At 62.9% G+C, this 22,920-nt stretch overlaps 1 protein-coding gene across 3 annotated transcripts; it reads right to left on the bottom strand.

Annotated features, from left to right (window-relative positions):
* Positions 1 to 8,339: 8,339 nt before the first annotated feature.
* Chrna4 (cholinergic receptor nicotinic alpha 4 subunit) lies at positions 8,340 to 22,401 on the bottom strand. Of its 3 annotated transcripts, XR_007107059.1 has the most exons (7): positions 22,108 to 22,401; positions 20,532 to 20,683; positions 18,719 to 18,763; positions 18,540 to 18,649; positions 13,090 to 14,464; positions 9,476 to 10,703; positions 8,340 to 9,367 (listed from the first exon to the last, which is right to left on the bottom strand). XR_007107059.1 is itself a non-coding variant. In XM_047539721.1 (6 exons), exons 1-6 carry the CDS (start codon positions 22,178 to 22,180, stop codon positions 10,578 to 10,580), a joined length of 1,881 nt encoding a protein of 626 aa, XP_047395677.1. In that variant the 5' UTR covers positions 22,181 to 22,401; the 3' UTR covers positions 8,340 to 10,577. The 3 variants fall into 3 exon arrangements, 2 of the variants coding, with proteins under 2 accessions (XP_047395677.1, XP_047395678.1); XM_047539721.1 differs by having other exon boundaries at positions 8,340 to 10,703; XM_047539722.1 differs by lacking the exons at positions 18,719 to 18,763; positions 20,532 to 20,683; positions 22,108 to 22,401 and having other exon boundaries at positions 8,340 to 10,703; positions 13,090 to 14,328; positions 18,540 to 18,621.
* Positions 22,402 to 22,920: the final 519 nt, after the last annotated feature.

Here is a 22,920-nt window from a genome sequence, read left to right as displayed (position 1 = left end):
TGACCGGAGGGACCATGAGAGGAGAGCACCCTGCACCCCGCCTGAAACAGCTCCCACACACCAAGCATTCTCAGTGGACAGGAGCGCCAGTCACAGGCAGAGAAGCCGAGGGGCAGTGGAAGCACCAGAGTAGAGCAGCAGCCAAGGGGCATCCTGGGGGTCACAGCTGCTGGTCCAGCCAGCAGAGACGTTGATGAGAGCAAGGGCAGTGTCCGTGTCCCTCCAGAAGAAGGCCAGGCTGCCTGGCTTCTGTCTGAGCTGACATGTCTGCTTGTGGGGCCAGCAACACAGCTAGGCTGGGCCACTCTCTTTCTTTAAAGCCAGGTATTAAACAGCCCAGTGGACCAAGAAGGTTCTTGAAAGGCACAGTGAGGACAGACCTTTGTCATGATGGGCCTGGAATCAAGCCCAGAGTCAAGGGCACCCAGGGCCCCTGAAGAGCCCCCAGGGGGTCAGGTCAGCTCAGGGAGCTCACGTCAGCAGCCGAGAGGAGGCACTTTTCCCCACTGCCTTCTCCCATGATGCCTCAGTCTCAACTGTGAGCCACAGTGTCCCAAGGAAAGGGATCAATTAAAATAGCACAGCAAAGGCAGCTCGGTCACAGTCCCTGAGGCCTGCCTCCTCAGTGGGCCTGACAACTGTGCACGAGCCAGTGAGCCCAGGGCAGCCTGCCCTCCCCGTGAATCCAGAACGGCCCCCACCATGAGCCCAGAGCAGCCCCTGCCCTCCACCATGAGCCCAGGGCAGCCCTGCCCCCCACCATGAGCCCAGAGCAGCCCCTGCCCCCCACCATGAGCCCAGAGCAGCCTGCCCCCCACCATGAGCCCAGAGCAGCCTGCCCCCCACCATGAGCCCAGGGCAGCCTGCCCCCCCACCATGAGCCCAGGGCAGCCCCTGCCCCCCACCATGAGCCCAGAGCAGCCTGCCCCCCACCATGAGCCCAGAGCAGCCCCTGCCCCCCACCATGAGCCCAGAGCAGCCTGCCCCCCACCATGAGCCCAGAGCAGCCTGCCCCCCACCATGAGCCCAGGGCAGCCTGCCCCCCACCATGAGCCCAGGGCAGCCCCTGCCCCCCACCATGAGCCCAGAGCAGCCTGCCCCCCACCATGAGCCCAGAGCAGCCCCTGCCCTCCACCATGAGCCCAGGGCAGCCTGCCCCCCACCATGAGCCCAGGGCAGCCCCTGCCCCCCACCATGAGCCCAGAGCAGCCTGCCCCCCACCATGAGCCCAGGGCAGCCCCTGCCCTCCACCATGAGCCCAGAGCAGCCCTGCCCTCCACCATGAGCCCAGAGCAGCCTGCCCTCCACCATGAGCCCAGGGCAGCCCTGCCCTCCACCATGAGCCCAGAGCAGCCTGCCCCCCACCATGAGCCCAGAGCAGCCTGCCCCCCACCATGAGCCCAGAGCAGCCTGCCCTCCACCATGAGCCCAGGGCAGCCTGCCCTCCACCATGAGCCCAGAGCAGCCTGCCCTCCACCATGAGCCCAGGGCAGCCTGCCCTCCACCATGAGCCCAGGGCAGCCCTGCCCTCCACCATGAGCCCAGAGCAGCCTGCCCTCCACCATGAGCCCAGGGCAGCCCTGCCCTCCACCATGAGCCCAGAGCAGCCTGCCCTCCACCATGAGCCCAGAGCAGCCCCTGCCCTTCACCATGAGCCCAGGGCAGCCCTGCCCTCCACCATGAGCCCAGAGCAGCCCCTGCCCTCCACCATGAGCCCAGGGCAGCCCTGCCCTCCACCATGAGCCCAGGGCAGCCTGCCCTCCACCATGAGCCCAGAGCAGCCCCTGCCCTTCACCATGAGCCCAGGGCAGCCCTGCCCTCCACCATGAGCCCAGAGCAGCCTGCCCTCCACCATGAGCCCAGGGCAGCCCTGCCCTCCACCATGAGCCCAGAGCAGCCCCTGCCCTCCACCATGAGCCCAGAGCAGCCCTGCCCCCCACCATGAGCCCAGAGCAGCCCTGCCCTCCACCATGAGCCCAGAGCAGCCCTGCCCCCCACCATGAGCCCAGAGCAGCCCTGCCCTCCACCATGAGCCCAGAGCAGCCTGCCCCCCACCATGAGCCCAGAGCAGCCCTGCCCTCCACCATGAGCCCAGAGCAGCCTGCCCTCCACCATGAGCCCAGAGCAGCCTGCCCTCCACCATGAGCCCAGAGCAGCCTGCCCCCCACCATGAGCCCAGAGCAGCCCTGCCCTCCACCATGAGCCCAGAGCAGCCCCTGCCCCCCACCATGAGCCCAGAGCAGCCCCTGCCCCCCACCATGAGCCCAGAGCAGCCCTGCCCTCCACCATGAGCCCAGAGCAGCCCTGCCCTCCACCATGAGCCCAGAGCAGCCTGCCCTCCACCATGAGCCCAGAGCAGCCCTGCCCTCCACCATGAGCCCAGAGCAGCCTGCCCCTTCCCAGCCCTTTTCTCTGCCCCCTCCCCCACCAAAACTGCCTGGCTCCACTTGTTTTTTTTGGTACTGGAGATCGAACCCAGGGGCACTTAACCACTGAGCCGTATTCCAGCCCTCTTTATTTTTTATTTTGAGACAGAGTCTTACTGAGTTGCTTAGGGTCTTACTAAGTTTGCTGGGGCTAGCCTTGAACATGGGAGCCTCCTGCCTTAGCCTCTGGAGTGGCTTGGATTGCAAGTAAGGCCACCACACCCGGCTGGCTCCACTTCTTAAGGGAAGCAGCTGCTTTGAGCACCTGGCAGGCAGCCTGCACCCAGCCAGCCTGGGAGCCTTCCACTAGCCCTTGGACTGGACAGTGCTGGTGGACTCTACTCCATGCAGGCCTGAATGAGGTTCCTGCAGCTGCCAGCCTCCACGTGCAGGGCACTGGGTCCTTGGGTGGTGTGGCAGTGGAGTTGTGTTGGGGCCATGTGAACTGGGGGGTCTTGAGGTCACAGGGTTGTGGTGACTGTTAGGTTCTGCTCAGCGGGCAGCATCTGGCCTACCCTCCCGGGTGCAGGCAGCAGCGAGCAGCTCTGACTGAGGCCCCAGCACCCCTGGTGCAGGAGGGGCTGGCAGTGGTTGGGGCAGGACAGGGAAGGTGCATGGCTGCTGAGACAGGGAGTAGGAAGAGCAGAGCGGGACTCACAGGCACGCTCACTGTGGAGGCCGGGGCCTCCGCGGCCTGATGGAGCCACACGCCTCCACAGGAACAGCCACCCCGTTGGCAGTGGGTGGGGCCACAGAGACCCTTGCATTCCAGAGACAGACTGTTCAGGGCCACCCAGTGACCGTGACAAGGTTGGAAAACAGACAGTGCCAACGAGGGACGTCCACCAATCAGGTGGAGGCCCACAGAGGCGCTCCACAGGGGATCGGCGGTGAAAGAAGAAAAGAAGCAGGAAGACACTTAGAGCTGCGCGGTGGATGCAGCACATGCCGTGTCACAGGGTCGCCAGCCAGTGACGCCCGGAGGGCAAGTTACAGCCTTCACAGGCAGCTTTTAGGGAAGACTCAGACAAACATTCTTAACTATAGGAAGCAAATACTCAGGAAGCAGGCCTTTGTTAGGACTGCGTTCCGCTGGCTTTAACGAATGCAGTTGCTGAGTGGCTGGACTCTGTCCTTGTGTGTACAGTCCTAAGAGCTGATGTGGAAGCTTCCAGGGACCCAGGTTTTGGCCATTCTCAGCATGCAGCTGCTCTTCTTGTTTCTGTTTGTTTTTTGTTTTTGTGGTGCTGGGGATTGAACCCAGGGCCTTGTGCTTGCGAGGCAAGCACTCTACCAACTGAGCTATGTCCCCAGCCCTGCTCTTCTTTATCAAAGGATGGTTGCTGCTGCTCCAGAAGTCACATCCCCTTGGGGAAAGGGGCAGGGGTCATGCCTGTCAAGTTGCCACTTCCATATTCAGAAAATCAATAGTGTTAGCATGAGTTCCACCTGGGAGACAAGACTGCCACTCTCCCTGCCCAGAAGATAGGTCATCACCAACAAAAGTATCAAGTGTCTTGTTTGGGACTAGGTGTGGTTTTACAGGACCACCACGACTTCAGCCAGATGGAGGCCAGGGAGGTGCTTTGGGTGGCTGGGCTGCTCCTCTCCTGCGTTTGGCATCCTCTGCCCAGCTCCCCCTTAACTTGGGACACCTGTCCTAGTTCCAGCTGCCTGTTCACATTCAGATGGAAAGGGTGGAGAGGGGCCGGCCTTGGTCCTGGAGGGTCTGGTCCCATCCGGGTCATATGGCTAGACCTGGTTAAAGGGAACTGGGATGGGGTCTTTCCTGGGAGGCTGTGGGCCTGGATGAAATCCAGAGGCTCTTCCCCAAGGCAGGAGAGGAATGGGGTGTTGTCCGCTTGCAGTTCTGGTCCCAAGAAGAAGGTAGCAGCCACACCTGCCAAGCGTGAGGACGGAGAACAGGTCCAGCAACTGGCCACAGAAGAGGGTCCCCGGTATTAGGAGCACTGCAGAAATCCAGGGGCCTGCAAGTCTGCCAGCAAGCCTGCAGGCCTCCATTGCATGGGTGTTAAACGCACAAGTCCCTGGAAAGGTCCAGACTCCCCGCAGCGAGTGGCCACTTAAGACCTGGGAGCCTCAGAGGTGCCGGGGCAGGGCTGTCACCCAAGAGAGACCACCACGAAGCAGTGAGGACTCGGGCACAGACTCTGCATGCACACACTGTGTCTGTGTGTGCACGTGTCTGTGTGTGTCCCAAGAAGCCACCACAGGGCAACCAGCTGCTTCCTCCTGAAATCTGCCCACCCACACAGGCACACACAGGTGTCTGCACACACATACCCCTGCTCACGGGGCACCATGGCACAGGTATAGGAGACACGTTAACAGGGGTTACAAGATCTCTGCCCCGAGAAACAGAGACAGCAGCATGAGGAGGAACTCATGCTTTCTTTGGTCCATTAATTTAAAAAAGTCGTAATACATCAAAGAGACAAGGAGAGATATTAATAACACGAAGCCAGAAATAACAGCTATAAATAAAGGAAACCAACCAGAAACCACCGTCTATGGAAAGCTGAAGGAGAAACAAGTCAATGGGGAAAGCCTGGCGAACTGCAGGCCAGGTAAAAAGGCAGACCAGGGTCAGCGTCCACATGACGGGGCTCCCCAAGGACAGGGACAGTGAGCTACCCGGGTGGGAACAGGAAAAAACCAGTTTTTGAAAATGCAACCATCAGAGAAAAGCTTAGGCTCCCAGACTGAAATGACCCTGGAATGGCCTGGACTCCAGGAGCCCCAAGGCCCCTGTGGTCAGGAAGCTCAGAGGTGGGATGGCTGCCCTGAGGGCTGTGGCCTCGGCAGCCACCTGCTGGGATTGGACTGACTGGGTGGTGACTGCAGGTGGCGTGGCTGGAGAGGTGGCCACTGGGGCTGCCCTGAGGGTGCATCTTCCCTGCGGCCCCTTCCCCTCTCCCCCTCTGCTTCCAGGCTGCCATGGGGGAGCAGCTTCCCTCTGCTGGGCCCCTCCCAGCCCAGAGCACCAGACTCGGCCATGTATGGACTGAGGCCTCTGAAACCGTGAGCCCAGATAAGCTTTCCCTCCTCCAAGCCGTTCTTGTGAGGCCTTATGGTCACAGCGAGGAAAGGCTGGCCAATACCAGCCAAGAGCCGCAGGACAGGGACTTCCAACGGGCCCTTGGCTTCTCCTGGTGGAGCACAAGGAGGCACACGGGACCACAGCAGGGCTGGAACCAGGGCAGTGAGCGGGGAGGGCAGCCCCTCACAGTGCCAGGCACACAGAGTTGTACCCACAGATCATCACCCCAGTGAGTGGGCCAGAGACACCCTGAGGCCCACGGAGCCCCCGGCTGTGACGCCCAGATCTTCTCCACAAGCCCCACTGGAGGAAGGGAAGACCATCAGGTACGTGGCAGAAGCCGCTGGGAGGAGGACGAAGCCACACCAAGTTCCAGGGGGCGAGTGACCTGCCTGGCCTGGGCAAACCCGGAGCAGCCGTGCCAGAGCAGACAGCGGGCTTCCTGTTGGCTGGTGCCCCAAGGCCGCGTCTGGAAGGGGAGGAGTGGCAGATGTGCCCCAGGTCAACTTAGTGAGCACTGGAGAAACCAAGCATTTGTTAAGTTAGCACCCCGGAGAATAAAAAAGAGCCAACGCCTTCGTCTTTTTGTGTTTGCTCCGGGGACAGAACCCAGGTCTCTACCACCGAGCTACACCCTGACCCTTTACTTTTCATTTTGAGGCAGGTCTTGCTGAGGCTGGCCTGTGTTCTGTGATCCTCCTGCCCCAGCCCCCAGGTCCGGTGCCCGCAGGCGCACCACTGCGCATGACTTTGGCGGGACCTTATAAACACAAACACATTACTGTCCCGAGAGACCCAGCAACACTAGGTGTTCACCCCAGGAAACAAACGCAGACACCCACCCAGAAACTCCCGAGTGAGCATCCACAGAGGCTGTCCCCACCAGTCCCCAGGATGTGGTCCAGTATCACCAGGGTGCATGGGTCAAGTGCACCTGAGGACAAGCACCAAGGCCCGCCCGGCGGAGGCTGCTCACCGAGCAGCATGCTGGCTCAGAGGAAGCTCTAGAGCACAGCGTGCGCTACAGAGATCTGGGCAGGCCCCGGGCAGGCCCAGCAGAACCCCCGCTACACACCACACAGCTGGGGGAGCAGGAACAGGGCCGAAAGTCAGACCCTGCAGACACGGCGGAGCAGAGCCAGAGGGCCATGCTGTGGTCAGAATCAGCAGGCTCGAGACATGGCAGGTCATGGCCCCAAAGGGAGACATTGAGGGGCAAGCCACCCAGGGGACGCCACAGCCTGAGTGGACATGGTGGCCCCAGGTGGACATGAAAGCCCTACATGAACACTGGACAGAGAGTAAAGGCTTGAAGGCTATCCCTGGGGACACAGCTCCACGCTCATCCTTGGGGCACCAGCCCTTCACCCCAGAATCTGTAGAAAAAGCAAACGTAGAATCCACAAGGACAGAGAGCACCTGAGCACACTGTCCCCTGGCTGACCTGGTCGGTGTGTCTGGAACTTACCCCACACAGCAGAGATACATTCTTTTCAAGTGTGTGTGGGACACTGAGCAAAAGAGCCCATGTGCAGAGGTGAAAGATGCAAAGGGTCAGATCGGGCAGGGTGTCTCTCCGATTACCAAGAGAAGTCCATGGACAGTGGAGAACTGACAGAAGGCCAGAGTAAGCACCGTGGAGAAGGAACACCAGCAGTTGGCAAACACTCAGTGAGATGCCACCTTGTGTGAGGGAGGGCTACATCTCCACCAGACTGGCAAAAATCAAGATGCTTCAGTGTAGACGGGGCCCTCAGAACCCTGGCTGAAGGAAGTTCCTTGCACACACCCTGCAGATGAGTCTGGGGACAGCCGCTGAACTGACCACACACACCTCCCACGGCTGAGCCATCCGCCCTGGACCTGTGCACCCACACCTGTTCCCACACGGCAGGAGGATGGGGGGATCACCCAAAGAGCAGCCACCCAGGAGCACCTGTGGAGGCAGAGGCCCAGCCGGGAGAGCAAGGAGTCTGCTCCAGAGCACACTGCGCAGGACCCCAGGTGAGCGAGCCAGGGCAGGCTGGCCGGCGGCCCCTGGTGCTGTCAGTCAAGTGTGCAGGCCCTCCAGCCGGGCGGCTACCATCACACTCTCCACAGGTCGCCCGGCACAGCGGGCAAATGCCAGGAAATGCCAGCGGGATTAGGGATCCGGAAGCTCCCACCCAGGGACGGTGGAGTGTAAATGGCATGATCTCGAGAACAAGCAGACCCTGGGTCAGCGGCCCTGCCCAGCGCACACCCACCGCAGCCCGCATTCCCACTGTGGGCCGAGAAGCCGCCTCCGTGGCACTGGGTGCAACCAGCATTTCTCCAGATTGAGACAGAGGAGACGCCAAAGCCGGGCGGTGTGCCTGGTTTCTGTGCGTGTCCCCAGAAGAGGGCAGACAGTAGGAGCCTTGGCTCGGCGGGCCGTGCTCTGCTGTGGACCAGTGTGGAGCGGATGCTGCTTTTCCTGAGGGGAGGGGCCCCTCGTGCCAGGCAGGGACACGGGGAAGCACCAGGCCCATTAGGAGGCAGGAAGGCCGAGGCTGTGCTGGGGCCTCCGGGGAAGGCCGGGCTGGGCAAACACAACAGTGTGGTTGACCAGTCTGACTGATTCTGGCAAGCCCCACGCCATGGTCGATTCAGGGCGGGGAAGCTGGGGCCGGTGCAGGAGTCTGGTGAGGAGGCAGGGCAGGGCCCGGCATCACCTGGAGCCACTGGCCCGACGCGGACAGCCTCAGGTCTGGAAGGGGCAGGAGGCGAGGGCACCAGAGAACACGATACGGTGGAGACCAACGTGTGAATGAGCCACCCGATGAGCTCCCAGTGGGCAGCCTCCGCTCCCAGCAGCCACGCTGCAGGCCAAGGCCGGAAACAGGCTCCGTTTATTCAGACAGAACACGGCTCAGCCACTAACAACCCACAGACCCCGGCAGTGAGCACAGGACACCCTGGTGGGCAACACCCCAACTAGGCAGAGAAGCCAAGTCGGGCTGCAGGGTGGTGGCCATCGAGGGCCTGGGACCATGTGCTTGCCAGGAGCAGACCTTACGCCAGTCACAAGTCAACACTGGAGGCAGGCGTGCTGCATGGAGTCTCAATCAGCTCTGCGGGGACGGGCCAGGGCATTCTTTCCTGGACTCGCTGGGTGGCAGGAGTGTCCCAGATACTCACTTCTTGCTGCCCTGCCCAGAGGCTCTGCAGCTGCCCAGACGCCTGGCAGTGCATCTGCTTATGTGATGCATGTCCTGAGGCTCCCCTCTGGGCTCCTCACCCACCACCGCCCTCCAAGGCCTGTCCCCCTGTCCCTGCACGAACTAGCTGCCTGGGATATCTCCCGCCATCCTGGGGCTCCAGCTGAGGGTGTGAGGCACCAGGGAATGGCAGACCCAGGTTGGCAGGTGGGGTCCCACTCCCTGGGACACTGGGTGAACCAAGAGGCCCAGGACTGGCACTTAGGCCACTCTGGAGCCTCAACTAAGGTCCCCTTCCACAGGCACTGGCATGGGATGGCCAGTAGCCCTGTGTTCAGAGGTGTTTGCCTGGGTCTGGGGGTGGGGTGACGCCACATCCCCCATCCTGATGCTCTTTCCAGAGCTTTCCAGTGAGGACCAGAAGGTGGCACCACGGCGGCAGCAGCTGTGTCCACTGCATGGTGTGTGGTCTAGTGCCCCCCAACTGCCCGCTCAGTCTCAGGTACCTCCCACAGGAAGCCCCAGGGAATCAGCTCTGAGATCCAGGGACACGATGGCTGAGGGCACAGGGCTGCCCACTAGCAGTGCATGCCTTGGGGGGACCAGGATGGCTCTCGGGAAGATGCCTTCACCGTGGATGCCTCTCCCCACAAAAGGTGCACCCGGGGCAGGGAGCACGCTGCCTTGGCCTGCTCAGGCACCTGTTGGGAGCACGCTGCCTTGGCCTGCTCAGGCACCTGTTGGGAGCACGCTGCCTTGGCCTGCTCAGGCACCTGTTGGGAGCACGCTGCCTTCACCTGCTCAGGCACCTGTTTTGCAGGAGCAATGTCTCAGCTCCCCCACTAGCACTGGGGCAAGGTAGATAGCTGGCTAGGCCCTACTTGGCCAGTGACCACCCCAGAGGATCAGTCAGAAGGCCCCTGGCCTGTCAGGGAGCCCACTGCATGGCTCAGGGCCTTTCTCCTGGACCCACTAGCCCAAGGGTCCAGTTTTTAGGGCGAGCAGAGTTTGGGGTGGCCTCACCAGAGCAACTACGATGGGAGGCCCTTCCTACCTACTGGATCTCAGAGGGCCTCCTGGGCTGTGCACACAGGCAGAAACCCTCAAGGTGCTGGGGAAGAACCCAGGGGGCATGGGCCAGTGACCTGGACACTGCTCGGGTCCCTCACGGTCTGGAAAATCCCCAAACACAAGTGCCCTCTAGGGCTTGGGGTTGCTGGGCCCCTGGGAAGCACTCACCAGACCCCAAGACCCCAGCAGGGGGACAGCTGAATTCCTGGCCCGAGGGTCTCTCACTGTGGGGGCTGCACCTGACACCCCTCCCAGTGGCACTGAGGCCTCCCAGTGTGGCGCCGGGTTCTCTCTAACACACAGACAGGCACGATGCCGTCTGCTGGGGCCCCTGTGGGCACAAGACCGAGTATCCGCTCTGCCTGGACTGGCTGGTGGCAGGCCTGGGTCCCGGGTGGCAGGGAGCCGCCAGGGAGGTGCAGCGGGGAGAGGCCTGGCTGCCAGGCCCCACAGGCCTGGGGCCACTGGGACTAAAAGGGGACGAAGCCTCATGGCCCTGTGGGCAGGTGGGATGCTTGCCACCTGCTGAGATGCAGACACACCTGTGCAGTGTGCAGGTCAGGAGGTTGCCATGTCAGACTGCATTCACAGGGCTCAGCCATGACGCTGTCCTGTGGATGGAACAACCACGTGCCAGCCCCTGCCCCAGGACCTCCTGACCAGAGCCAGCACCCAGGCTTCTGGCTCCCCAGGAGGCCATGTCTCCAAGCCATCTTACGACAGGGACAGGAGATGGGGTACAAGTGACAACCAGAGTAGCCCCACAAAGCAGGGGGACCAGGGAAGAGCAGGCCCAACTGCACACTTCCTGCAGGAGCCCCAGCCTCTCTGGCTTCATTGCTAGATCATGCCAGCCAGCCAAGGTGGCAGGAAGAGGCCCACAGTGCCCAGCAGGCAGACGATGACGAACATCCAAAGGAAGATCCGGTCGATGACCATGGCCACGTACTTCCAGTCCTCCCTCACCTGCAAACACAGACATGGGGTCACTCTAGCCCCTGCCCTTGACCTCACGGGCAGCAAGAGAACCTTCAGAACCATGTGCTGCAGGTGGCAGGTTCCCTTCTCCCCTCAGGGGCACACCTGCACCGAGGTGACACCGGCGAAGGAGCACACCTCTCCTCCACCAGCCAGGGTACTCAACAGCTCCACTCCGCCCAGAGCCGCCGCTACAGGGTGAGGCGGGGAGAGGCCCGGAGGGCAGGCTGGACATCTGCAGAGAGCATCGCAGGCACTCATGTGGAATCAGAGGGTACCCTCTGCTGTCGCAGAAGGCAGGTCCACCTGGTGTCCCCAGCTGACCTTACCTGAGCCTGCAGGAGGCTGAGTGGGGAGCACTCAAGGAATGCATGGTCCAGCTTCCTGCTACAGCTGGGGGTGCCCTGGAGGCTTAGTGCACCCCCATTGTGCAAATGGTGAAAGTAGGGCACAGAGAGGGGACACCCACAAGCCTGGCTGAGCAGGGCCAGGGCCAGGAGCAAGCTGGGTCTGATTGCTAAGAACCCCCACGCTGGGCTCCAGGCGGAGGAGGTCCCAAAAGCAAGGCCTGAGGCGGGACTATCCACACCTGCCCTCTTGCTCCAGGCCAGTGCTCACAGCCTGGAATACCTGGGGGCCAGAGTGGGCATGGGTGGGGCAGCATTGCTGGGCAACAGTTCCATGGAGGTGGTGGAAGGGATCTGAAAAAGGTGGCTGATAACAGCAAGCAGGCAGAAACCACACTGAATATGTCCACCATCTGTGGTCACACAGCCTCACCTGGATCGCCCCATAACAAGGACACTGAGGCATGAGCAGCCAAGGGAGGGTCACGGTTACATCTCTGTGAGAGTGGACCCCAGCCCCCGGCTTCACTGTCTCCCAGTGTGGACAGTTACGTACCTGGGAGATCCCTGGTAGCCCAGGCTTGATAGGAGCTGCCTTTGGGCCATGAGTAGGTGACCTGGGCCCCTACTCATGCATCTGTGGTGAGGTGCCAGCAGAGGGCATGGCCCAGGCTCAGCCAGCTGAGGGAGGAGTGGGCCAAGCCTGCAGTTAGTTTCCCCATTTGGGGGCATCTGCCTGGTTTGTCAAAGCAATCACAGGTATCCTGATGGTTTAAAGCCCTGAATGACCATGTTCGCTTGCAGAAAACCTCAGAGCAAGCAGAGTCGCTTTTAAATAGCCCTCCAGGACACCTGTTCCAGGCAGACTGAGCAGCAGCCCTGCAGTGCCGCTTTCCCAACGGGCCTTGATCTGCTCCCTCTCTGCCTGTGCCCGGCCCAGCCTGAGGATGAAGCAGACCACAGCTCCCCCGCTGGCCAGGCCATCCTGTGAAGTTAGCTTTGCTCTCCCAGACCCAGAACCAGGTCAGGCAGCCAGAACAGCCAGCAGATTGGCAGTGGCGGAGGGGAGGCAAGGAGCTCCGGTCCCTGGACTCCACGGGAAGAGCTGATCTCCTGAAGATTTTGTTTAAGTTTCTGCTGGCATGAGCCATTCCTCAGTAGCCCACTCGCCCACACCTCTCTTCTTTCCAGAGCTTCAGCAAAATGTGGTTCCAGAGCCCGTTTCTCCCCAGGCAGGTCTTTGCAATGTGGGACTTTTCAGAGACTCCTGGACGATTTCACAGCTTCTTGAAGTCAGTAGGTGGCTCTGAGGGCAGCAGGACATGCCTCCTTCTTTCTAGGCTCACTCAGCTCCAGGGAGACAGACAAGGGCTTGGAGCTGGGAGCCAGGGCCAGGCAGGCCCCTCCACTGAGGAAGGAGGATGGGGAGCTGCTGAGGGATAGCAGTGTCATGGGCAGTGACAGGTGCCTGTCCAGGGCAAGGTCAATGCAAAGGACAGATGCTGACAGCTGAGGCCCCAGGATTCCCCCCGGCCTGTGCTCTGATCGGGGCTCCAGCTCCACCACCTACCTGGGGCCCCTGGGAGGCAGTTTAAGACGAAGAGGCAGTTCTCGGGGCCCACAACCCCAAGTCTCTGCCTTGTCTGAGCAGGGACCCTGGAGACCCTCATGGGTGGCAAGCAGGCAAATGCCGTCTGGAAAGCGGGAGGATGCCCTGGAAGCCCTGGGAGACCCAAAGACGCTAAGGAGGGCCTTGTGCATGCTGCAGTGGCAGGAGGGGCTGCCCTCACCCACCCACCAGGCTCTAGAGACCCAGCACCCAAAGGGATGGAGCCTGGGCCCAGCTGCTCTGGGCCACCTGCTCTGCTGGGCCCTGGCTCAGCTCAGGGACGACCAGAGCTTGGACAGAATCCATGCTGTGTCTCCCAGAGTATTCCACCATCTCCACCATTTGCCAGAAACGGAGGGTATCCACTCATCCCACATGGGCCAGAGGACCTCACAACAGCCACCGGGCAGAGGCTTACCGAGAAATCCGTGTCTTCTGCCTTCAGGTGGTCAGCGATGTACTGGACACCCTCAACTGCCCGAGTCAGGGCTGGTGACAGGGGCAGGTGCCGGGGTGGCACTGCAGTGCTGCGGGCCTTGAGCACGGTGACTGGGGACACCACGGAGGGCTCCTTCTTGCACGTGCATTTGCATGGAGAGAGCTGGTCTGGGGGAGGGAGCTCAGCCGAGCGGGCCTTCAGGGAGGCCAGGGAGCCAGCCGTCTGGCCATCAGCCTGGGAGGCTGCACGGTCTCGAGGAACGCAGTACTGGATGCTCCGAGACCGGCACCGGATGCCGCCCTCCTCTGCTTCATGGGGGCCGGACATGTGCTGGACGCTCAAGGACCTGGCTTTGGTGAGCCCTGGGGCCCCTGTGCTGTTGGGTGGGCAACAGGGGGCTGGGGAGGGGCAGGGACTGGCCTTCTCGGCCTCTGAGGGCTGCAGAGCAGGAACCTGGTTGGAGGGTGACTTGCAGGCAGGCTGGGGTTCAGGTGTGTCCAGGGGGACGCAGAAGGACAGAGTAGGCGACGGTCCCTGGCTGCGCGCACCACTCAGGATGCTGGGCTCCCCCTCGGGCTCAGGCCAGAATCGCGGGGCACTGGCTATCTTGTGCATGGACTCGATGAGCCGCCGGCAGTTGTCCTTGACCACAGATGGCCGCTTCATGAAGAGCAGGCGGGGCACGATGTCCAGGAAGACCCTGCGCACCCAGGCGGGCATGCTGTGGGTGCGGGGGGAGCGGTGGTGCACGTTGAGCACGAAGACGGTGATGACGATGGACAGCGTGACGAAGATCATGGTGAAGAGCAGGTACTCGCCGATGAGCGGGATGACCAGCGAGGTGGACGGGATGATCTCGGTGATGAGCAGCAGGAAGACGGTCAGCGAGAGCAGCACGGAGATGCAGAGCGTGACCTTCTCGCCACAGTCGGAGGGCAGGTAGAAGACCAGCACGGTGAGGCAGGAGATGAGCAGGCAGGGGATGATGAGGTTGATGGTGTAGAAGAGCGGCAGCCGGCGGATGACGAAGGCGTAGGTGATGTCGGGGTAGACCTCCGCGCAGCACTCGTACTTCCGGGTGTTGTAGGTGCCCACCGCGTCCACGATGACCCACTCCCCGCTCTCCCAGAAGTCCAGCTGGTCTACGCGGCTGTGCATGCTCACCAGGTCGATCTTGGCCTTGTCGTAGGTCCAGGACCCGAACTTCATGGTGCAGTTCTGCTGGTCGAAGGGGAAGAAGGTGACGTCGATGCTGCAGGAGCTCTTGTAGATGGCTGGAGGCGTCCACTGCACCCGCCCGTCGTGGAACAGGTGGGCCTTGGTGAGGTGGGTGACCGCAAAGTCCCCATCCGCACTGGGCAGGAAGAGAGGAGAGTGAGGCCCGCATGTGCCCACCCCAGAGGCCCTTGCGCACCTGGACACGTGGACGCTCCTGAAGAGCAAGGCTCCTCGCCTGGCCCGGGGCTACGCCAGCCCAGCGAGCCTGAGCCGTCACCTACCTGTGTGCCTCTGTTTACCACCTGAGCGGAGAGGACACACGGTTTTGAGAACTTGGAGGGATGAACTGGCCGGGCACAGGGGCAGAGCACTGCTGCCTCTGGTGGTCACTGCAGTCCCTGGGCCTGGGGCCAGTCCCCTGACTTCTCCTCCCAGAGCTCCCAGTGTCCCCAGGGTCCTGTACCTTTGAGAGGGGCCCAGGATGCCTCAGGGCCTCACGGCACAGGGACATTTCTCACCCTGCCTTCCCCTCCCCTGCCCTCGGCACTGTGAGCACCAGGAGGAGCAGGCTCCCAGCCCGCCCTGCCTGGGGCTAGGACAGTCCTGCAGGGCACTAGCAGGTAGCGGGAAGGCCTGGCAGGATGCTTCCTCAGTGCACGGGTGCATGTGCACCTCTGGGGACAGTGAGTGGTCTCCTGGGCCTGACAGGAGGACAGGCGGTTGCTGGACTGAGGGCTGGCCCACCCAGTGCACACTGGTTGCCTAGAAGAGACAGCAAGGACACATGGGGCCAAGCAGCTGCTCAGCAGGCCCGCTTGGGATGAACGCTCTTGCTGAAGGGCAGTGGACCTTTGCCCACTGTGTCTGTGCTGAGGCCCGTGGACACGGAAACGGCTTCTGACCACCCATGGGAGAGCAAACAAGGCACCTCCTGGGACCAAGGCCTTGTCTCCCTGCTGGCCACTCCTCTGATCTGGCTCCAAGCTCAGGGAGGCCCCGGCTTCCACCTCTGCCACAGGTGGCCAGCAGGGGGGCTCCCTGCAGGTGAGGATGAGGATGCTGTGGCCCCAGAGGCAAGAACAGTTCCTCAGCCTGCTGGGGACAACACAGGAGCTGGACACAGTTCAAGCTGCTGCCTTGGGGGTCAGTGTCTGATGGTCAGCCTCTACCTCTCCTGCCTCAGGAGACGTTGATGTCCCATCCATAGGCCAGGGTTGGTAGCCAGGGGATGCTGTCCCTCCAGCTCCTTCTTGTGGCTCACAGGGTTCCCAGTCCTGGCCCCTGGCTTCAAGAAGAGCCATGCCCCAGTCTGTCCATGGCAACCAGGGCACACAAGCAAGCAGCCCCCAAGAAGGCCCCTCCTGCTCCTGGGGTTGGCCCCACTCCACCCCAGGGTTTCCTCCGAGGCTGGAAGTGGTCCTGGAGCAAAGTCCCCACCCGCATGCCTCGTGTAACCTGGCTGCCAGGCCTCCATTTCCCCACAAGGCCCAGGCCATCCATCTGGACCCTGGGCTGGCGTCCATAGACTGGCAGAGGCAGCAGGCCCCTCTGGGCAGGCCCTGCAGGCCTCAGCTCAGAAATGCTAACGGGAGACCTCAGTCTGCTCTTAGCGCGCCCTCTGGCCCTGAGTAACCCCCTGAGGGCGCCAGCAGGCATCGGAGCGTGCAGGGCTCAGCACTGGAGGAGGCGCAGCCCCGAGTCTCAGGCCCTGTGCCCATTCATTCACCTACTTTGTCCCCAGGGCCCAGCTTGAAGGACGGGCTTCCAGGTCTGCGGGCAGCAGGGGCCCTGCTTCTCTGAGCCTCATCTGGCAGCTGACCCTGCACCCCACTAGCATCATCCGGTTCTCACCAGTCTTGAGGCCGTGGCAGCCACTGGGGACCCGAAGGCCCCTTCCCTTCACGTGCCACCCACACTGGTGCCTGGTCCTCAGGGGGTAGGGACCGGAGCCCACCCCTGTCTCCACTGAGTCGCCGGGCTTGCACGCGGCTCTCTCACTGAGCGCCTGTGCTGCAGGGAGATGCCAGAGAGCAGCTCCACACGCATCCCAATGAGGCTCCAGCCAGCATGGCCTGGTCTCTGTGCAGACACCCAGCATCCCTCTGGGCGGCACAGGGTGGGTCCTGCTGCACATCCCAGCCCACGTGGAATCAGGCGTGGGTCTGCCTCCTTCTAGCCCCATCTCACCCCAAATCAGAGCCTCACTCTTTTGAGGCACAAATGAAAATGTGCTCCCCCGGCAAGTGAGCAGGTCCTTTTCAGGATCTGCAGGAGGACGTGAGGTGCCAGCTCTGGGCCTCCCCGCGCTCGGGAGGGCAGCCACGCCCTTGGCTGGCAGCAGGATGGGGCTCCGCCATCGAGCCCAGCTCTGTGCGCCCCCGCTGCACCCACGGCACTCCCGCCCTGCACGGCCCAGCGTGGCTCCGGGGGAGCCCGCAAGGAGGAACGGGCTGCTGTGGCCACCCGGCTTTGCTACCCGTGGCATCTGCAGGCATTCCCTTTCCTGGGTGGCTCCCTGAGGAACGAGAGGGTGGGCAAGGGCAGCAGGGGGCGCCCGTCTCCTCCAGGCCTGGAGGCCCTCAGTTGTAGGTCGAGCTGCTTCATTCCAAACACAGGTGCAGGGCACAGCACACAGAGGCCCGAGGGTGGACCCCTCAGGAGCAGCGGCCAGCCATGGGTGGGACGGCAGGCCCTCGGAGAGCCGTCTGCACCCGCAGAGGCCTTTCCAGGCCAGCTGTGCACCTGCAGTTCCCGGCCCAAACCCCACCACCATCTCAGAGGCCCCGGACACTTGAGGGGTGCAGGCATTTGGGCTGAACCATCTGGCCCTGAGCCTGTTCTGGATTCACCACAGCTGGAGGCGAGGAGCAGGTGGGCCCCGGGTCCTGCTCCAGGCCCTGCCTTCAGACTTTGCACTTGAGAGGCCAAGAAAGACCCTCTGTCCTCCTGCCCAGTACCACATCAGGGACCTCTGGGCTCCTGCCCCAAAGGGTCCATCTTAGGGAAACCCCAAGTGGACAAGGACACTAATTGAGGGGCTCCTGAGCCTACAGAAGAGCTGGGGCCTGTCCCTGCCCAGCAGAGGCACTGACCACCTGGCCAACAATTGCCAGTTTCCCCTGGAAACAGGCTTCCTTAGTGTCTATGGTCAGACCTCAGGGTCAGTCACTACTCTGGAGTCCTTTCTACCTTTACCAGCCTCAAATCCTGTCCAGAGAAAGCCTCAGTGCTGGCTCCAACCCCACAGAGAGGCCAGTTCTACCCCACTGTCCCCATGAGTCCTGGCAGAGAAGACACACAGGGTGACCTGAGGAAGTGATCTGAGCCCCGCCCCGAGGCATGGGTGCTGGGCCGTTGCAGGTACCCAGACGTGTGTGTCTGCCTGGCCCAATCCCACCCCGGGGGCTTCCCAGGCTTCCCGCCCTACAAACGTTCCTGTGGGCCAGACAGGCTGTCCCAGACAGTGGGGTCAGGGCTAGATATGGCCCCCAGAAAGGCCAGGTGACTGGGGTGACTTCCAGGTCTGAAGTTCAAACTGAGAGATGCTGAGGACAAACAGCATCCCAAGGGAAGAGCAGTGACCACTGCCCTCCCCTCATGCCTCCCATAGTGCATCTGGAAGACCATCCGGAGCCCTCCACTCGCCACCACTGCAGCCATTACGGGACTCCATTAGCAGGAAGGGAGCCCACTCATTCTTAATCAAATAGGAACGTTTGTAGGTCAGACAGACACCCTGGGGCCTGGCTGGGGCTGTGGGCAGATGGTCGGGGCCAGGGGTGGAGGGCTTCCTTTTACTTTATGCATGAGTGCTGTGGGAGCTGCCACCGCCCAGGCCCGCCCCAGCCCAAGGCTGGAGACCCATCCCTGGTGATTCCCATCAAATAGAGCCGTGGAGCAGGGCTGCCCCAGCTCAGGGAGCCCAGGCTCGGGCCCCCAGAGAGGGTCCACAGGAGGTTCTCTGGAGGCCACTCCCTGCCATGGCCAGCCCTGGAAAGCCAGCCGGCTTCCAAGCACAGCAAACCATCCACATGAGATTTTGGCTCAGCTTCTCAGAAGCCTGACCACAGGCTGTCGGCCACGGGGCTGAGGAGCCAGCTTTGTCCATGGGGCACAGCTGCAGGGCAGGGCCGATAAGGGTGGGCCGCGCTAGAGCCTCCCACCCGCCGGCTAGCCCAGCCCGACCCTGACTGGCCGGGCCCTAAGCTCACTTGTTGTAGAGGACGATGTCCGGCCGCCAGATGAGCTCAGAGGGGATGCGGATGGAGGTGACGTTCTCGTAGTCCCCGGGGTCCCAGCGCAGCTTGTAGTCACGCCACTCCTGCCGGGGACAGAGTGTGGGTGAGGTGGCTCAGGACAGAGGGCGGGGCAGGTGGCCCTCCCCACTCACCTGCTTCACCCACACGTTTGTGGTCATCATCTGGTTCTTCTCGTCCTAGGGCACAAGCAGGAAGGAGTTTGAGGGTCCCTCGGGGACAGGACACCTCTCTCTGGTCCCCGCCACAGCACACAGCGGCCAGGGCTAGACCTCAGGAAGGAGTGAGCACCTTGTCCCTGGAGGCGACCAAGCCCAGGATGGTGGCCGAGGGTCTCAGGGACGGGGACAGGCCCCTGAGCTTTGCTGAAAGAAGCTCGGCACAGGCTTGTCTGACCATTGCCTCCTTGGCTATGATGGGCTCCCAGGCTGCTTATGGGTGGACCCTGCCAGCCATATCACTCCTCCCACTCACTGCCCACGCTGGTCCCCTCCCTGGCAGGACACTGAGGACTGGGCAGGACGTGGAGCAGAGTGTGCGTCCCAAGGCCTGGCCTCAGTGCTCCTGCCGCCCAACCCCATCCCCACACAAGCTGCCGGGTGTTTGAGGAGCCTGGGAGTGGGCAACCGCCTGCCCCATCCCGCTGGGCACTCCAGGGTCCTGGGAAAAGGCTCCAGGCGGCTGGGCACGGCCCTCCTGCCCTGGCGACCTGCAGCATCAGTCCCCAGGTTCCCTGGGGACCCAGAGATGCGTCCCTGCGCTGCTGGCACACGTCATGAGGACTCAACACAGGTCGGGAAACCGCCGGGGATTCTGCAGCCTCCTCTGCACTGCGCCAGGCTGTGAGCTAACATGCAGCACGCAGGCCCGCCCTGCCCAGACTGAGACCCCACACGGACACCTCAGCGAACACACAGAGGGGCACAGCTGGGCCTGGAGGGCATGCACAGCAGGCAGACACAGGCACCCTTCCACCCGCAAAGGGCCAAGGCCTGGGCCAGCAGCCTGCAGGTCAGCACACACGTGTACAGTTCACGAGCGTCTCAGCCAGCCCCGGGCAGAGAGCTGCAGACTTGACCTGGGTGTGCCTGGGGCCTCAACGGGCCTGAGGGGCAATGGCGCGACCCAGACAGGCCGAGTGGAGGCCAGGCAGTGGTTGCAGACAGGAGTCCTGTGCCACCCATGGCTGCCTCTGCCAGTCCCTGCTTTGCAACCAAGTATGTAAACCTCAGCAGGGTGGGTGAAGCCCGTGCATCCTGCCCAGCCCGGCCAGGGACACTGCAGGAGCCTTTCGAGGGCCAGTGCCAGGACACTGAGGGTGGAGGTTTAAGTGCTGACTCTGAACACGGACCAGGTCTCTGTGCAAGTCCAGATCCTGGGGTGCTCGCCACTCGGCCTGATACCTCACAGCTGCTTGCAGCAGGTCAGGTCAGCACAGTAGGGTGGCAGAGGGCTGCCCACACGCACGGGCCAGCCTGGAACACTGGCGGCCCCTCCCTCATCAGCAGACCCACGGCCAGATCCTGGCAGGCGTGGGCCAGGCCTGGGGCATGCTGCACACAAAGCAGGTGAAGGAACGGGCACAGGTTCCATCTTTGGCTGCTAAAACTCAGTGTGACACACCAAGCTGTGCAAAGCCACCAGGCCAGTCACCCCAAGTTGGGTCCCACCCCAGCAAGGTCTGAGCAAGGCCAGGAATGCTGGGCATGAAGCTGGCACCTCTGCCTGGCAGAGGCCCTGGCTTCCTGCTGCTACCTGTCCAACAGCTCCTCCCACCCAGAGTCCTTGGCTTCAGGTCACAGAGTTGGCAGCTAACGTTCTGTCACAGCAGCCATGGCCAGACAGTCACAGTCAGGTGTCCCCTGCCCAACCCAGCTGCCCTCCTTAGAGCCCTTTCCTTCAAGGCGACTCAGTAGCCATGTGTGATGGCCGGGCCCCCACACCTACCACGTCAATGAGCTGGGCAATGGACAGGCCGAAGCGGACCAGGACCACATCTGAGATGTTGGCCACTGGGCGGGACCACTTGTTGTAGCCAGAGAAGAGTGCCTTCAGGAGCCGCTCCTCCGCGTGGGCCCGGGTCTCTGCAGGACTGCTCACTGCAGGGAGAGGCAGGCAAGTGGCCCAGGACAGGCGGCCGTCCCGGCTGCCCATCCTCAAGCCAGCCCTCCACCCACATCCTCTGCTTTCGGTCCCTCACACGTCACCGCCCACCTCAGCTCCCCTGCACAGGCCGCCTCTGGCCGGGGCTGCCCTGCCCCGGGTGTCAATGCCACTCTCTCAAGGGAGCCTTTTCCAGGCCACACATCTCACTGAGAAGCCAGATGATCGATCCCGCAAGCACTGATCTGGGTATTCTCCCCAGTGGACAGCGGCTTCAGAGGGAAGGGCTGTATTTCCAGTGACCAGAAGAGACAAAGGGCAGGAGCAGAAAGCAGCACAGGGGGTGGGAGCAAGGGCATGGGGGCCAGCAGGGGCAGGAAGAGGCAGGAAGCGGGGCCAGGATCCTGCCCCTCGCAGGAGAGCTTGCCTCCAGAGGCTGCAGGGAACACAGTTTTGGCTCAGAAGGAGCTCTGCTCTGAGGTCTGGTGGGGGTGGGGTGTGTGCCCACCCTGATAAAGAGCCTGACCCCCTCAGGGCTGCAGGCCAGCGGTGTCCTTGCACCGGCACACACGGAGCCCTGGGTGAGCCCCACTCTGTAGCCTGGGGAGGGGTGCCCCATTCGACCCACTCTCTGGTTCTCTCCTCTCCCCAGGGGGTCTGGGGGCCTCCCTGCCTCCCCCGCATGGCTGCATCATGGAGGGAGTTGGGGAGAGGGAAGGGAGATCCCTGCTTTCTGCTGGATCTTGCTCACCTGAGGGTCAGCGGCAGGTCCCTAGGAGGTCCTAGATCCCTAGGGACCTTCTATTCCTAGACCCCTTGGGACCCTTGGCTCCAGCCCCGAGCATCATCCCTCACCCTGTTCTTCCTGGTCCCTTTGACCAGTAAAGTGCAGACTGCTTTTCATCACGAGGCCGGGCTTAAATTCCCTATGGGAAGCTCCTCAGTGGGGTGGAGTGCGGGGCTTCCCAGAGGATGGGAAGGGGGAGAGCTGGAAAGACCCTGAGGGGCATGAAAGGTGGGGTGGGGCCTCCAAGTGCAGAGGCCACTGCTGACCCCCTAAGCCAGAAGACGTGGGGTCTGCAGGGGATTTCGGCCGGATGGATGCACCTCTTCGCCCCACCTCTGTCCAAGTTGGAGGTTCTAGATCCAGCTCTGGGAATGCTGCGGAAACCCCCACATACCCCCGCCAACCCCTCTCTCGGCATTTGCGGGAGGATGACTCCTTCGGCGCAGGGCTCAGCCTGCGCCGCAGGACAGCCTGTGCCTCTCGCGGGTGGTGGTGATGGGGGGGTCTCAGTGTCCTCCCGGTTGCGCGCACCCGCGGCTTGGCACAACAGCCAGGAGCCTCCCCGCCTCTGGCCCCGAGGTCCTGGGCACCCGGACCAAGGCGAAGGGGCCCGTTCAGCGCCCCGAAACTTACCGGGCAGGAGGCCGGTCCCCAGGAGCAGGAGCAGCAACAGCAGCAGCGGCGCCCTGGGGCCCCGGAGCTCCATGGCGCACCGATCCGGCTCTAGACGCGGGCGGCTCCCGGTTCCGCCGCACCCCCGCTCCGAGGCCCGCGCGCACCCAACTTCGCGCCCCGCGCCGCTGGCGACTGGTCCCCCAGCTCTACTCGACCGCTCGTCCCGCGGGGCGCGGCGGCGGCGGGGCGGGCGTGCTGGGATGTGAGCTCCGTGGCGCGGCCCCGCCCGGACCTGCCGCCTCCAGCCGCTGGGAGCGGGGAGGAGGGGGAGGGAGGAGGGGGAGGAGGCAGCAGGAGGGAGCGGAGGAGGAGGGGGCGGATCGCGCCGGAGGGGCGTGGAAGCTGCGGCGGGCCCCGCCTGGGGGTAAAGTTTCCTGGTCCTACCGGGGCTCGGGACATGCTCGAGTCCGGGGTGGGGACCCCTTGGTCACTGCGTGCGACTGGGGGATCCCAGGCAGTCCGGACCGCGGTCTCTCACCCTGGTCTCCAGCTCTGGACTCCCCCGGGGCCTGCCGGAGGTGAAGGGCGCACGTCCAGGGCTCTGGGCGCGGGGAGGGCGCCCGCACGGTTCTGGCTAACTCCATCACCCCACGCCGCGTTAGCGCGGCTGTTGGCAGTTGGGAAATCACAAGTGTCTCACCCTTCTTCCCCGGCAGACGCTGGGGAAAGAGCCCCCTCCCCACCGGCCTGTCCCCTACCGCCCCCGCCTCCCATACCCAGCCTCGGAGAAACCCAGGCCCTGCCGCCCGCCTTTCTGGGCAGAGAAAAGAC

This window comes from Sciurus carolinensis, chromosome 2 (genome assembly GCF_902686445.1).
Source record: "Sciurus carolinensis chromosome 2, mSciCar1.2, whole genome shotgun sequence".
In the NCBI taxonomy this organism is placed as follows: Eukaryota; Metazoa; Chordata; class Mammalia; order Rodentia; family Sciuridae; genus Sciurus; species Sciurus carolinensis.
Note: the sequence above shows the minus strand (reverse complement) of the source record. Positions and strands in the feature narration are given on the sequence as shown.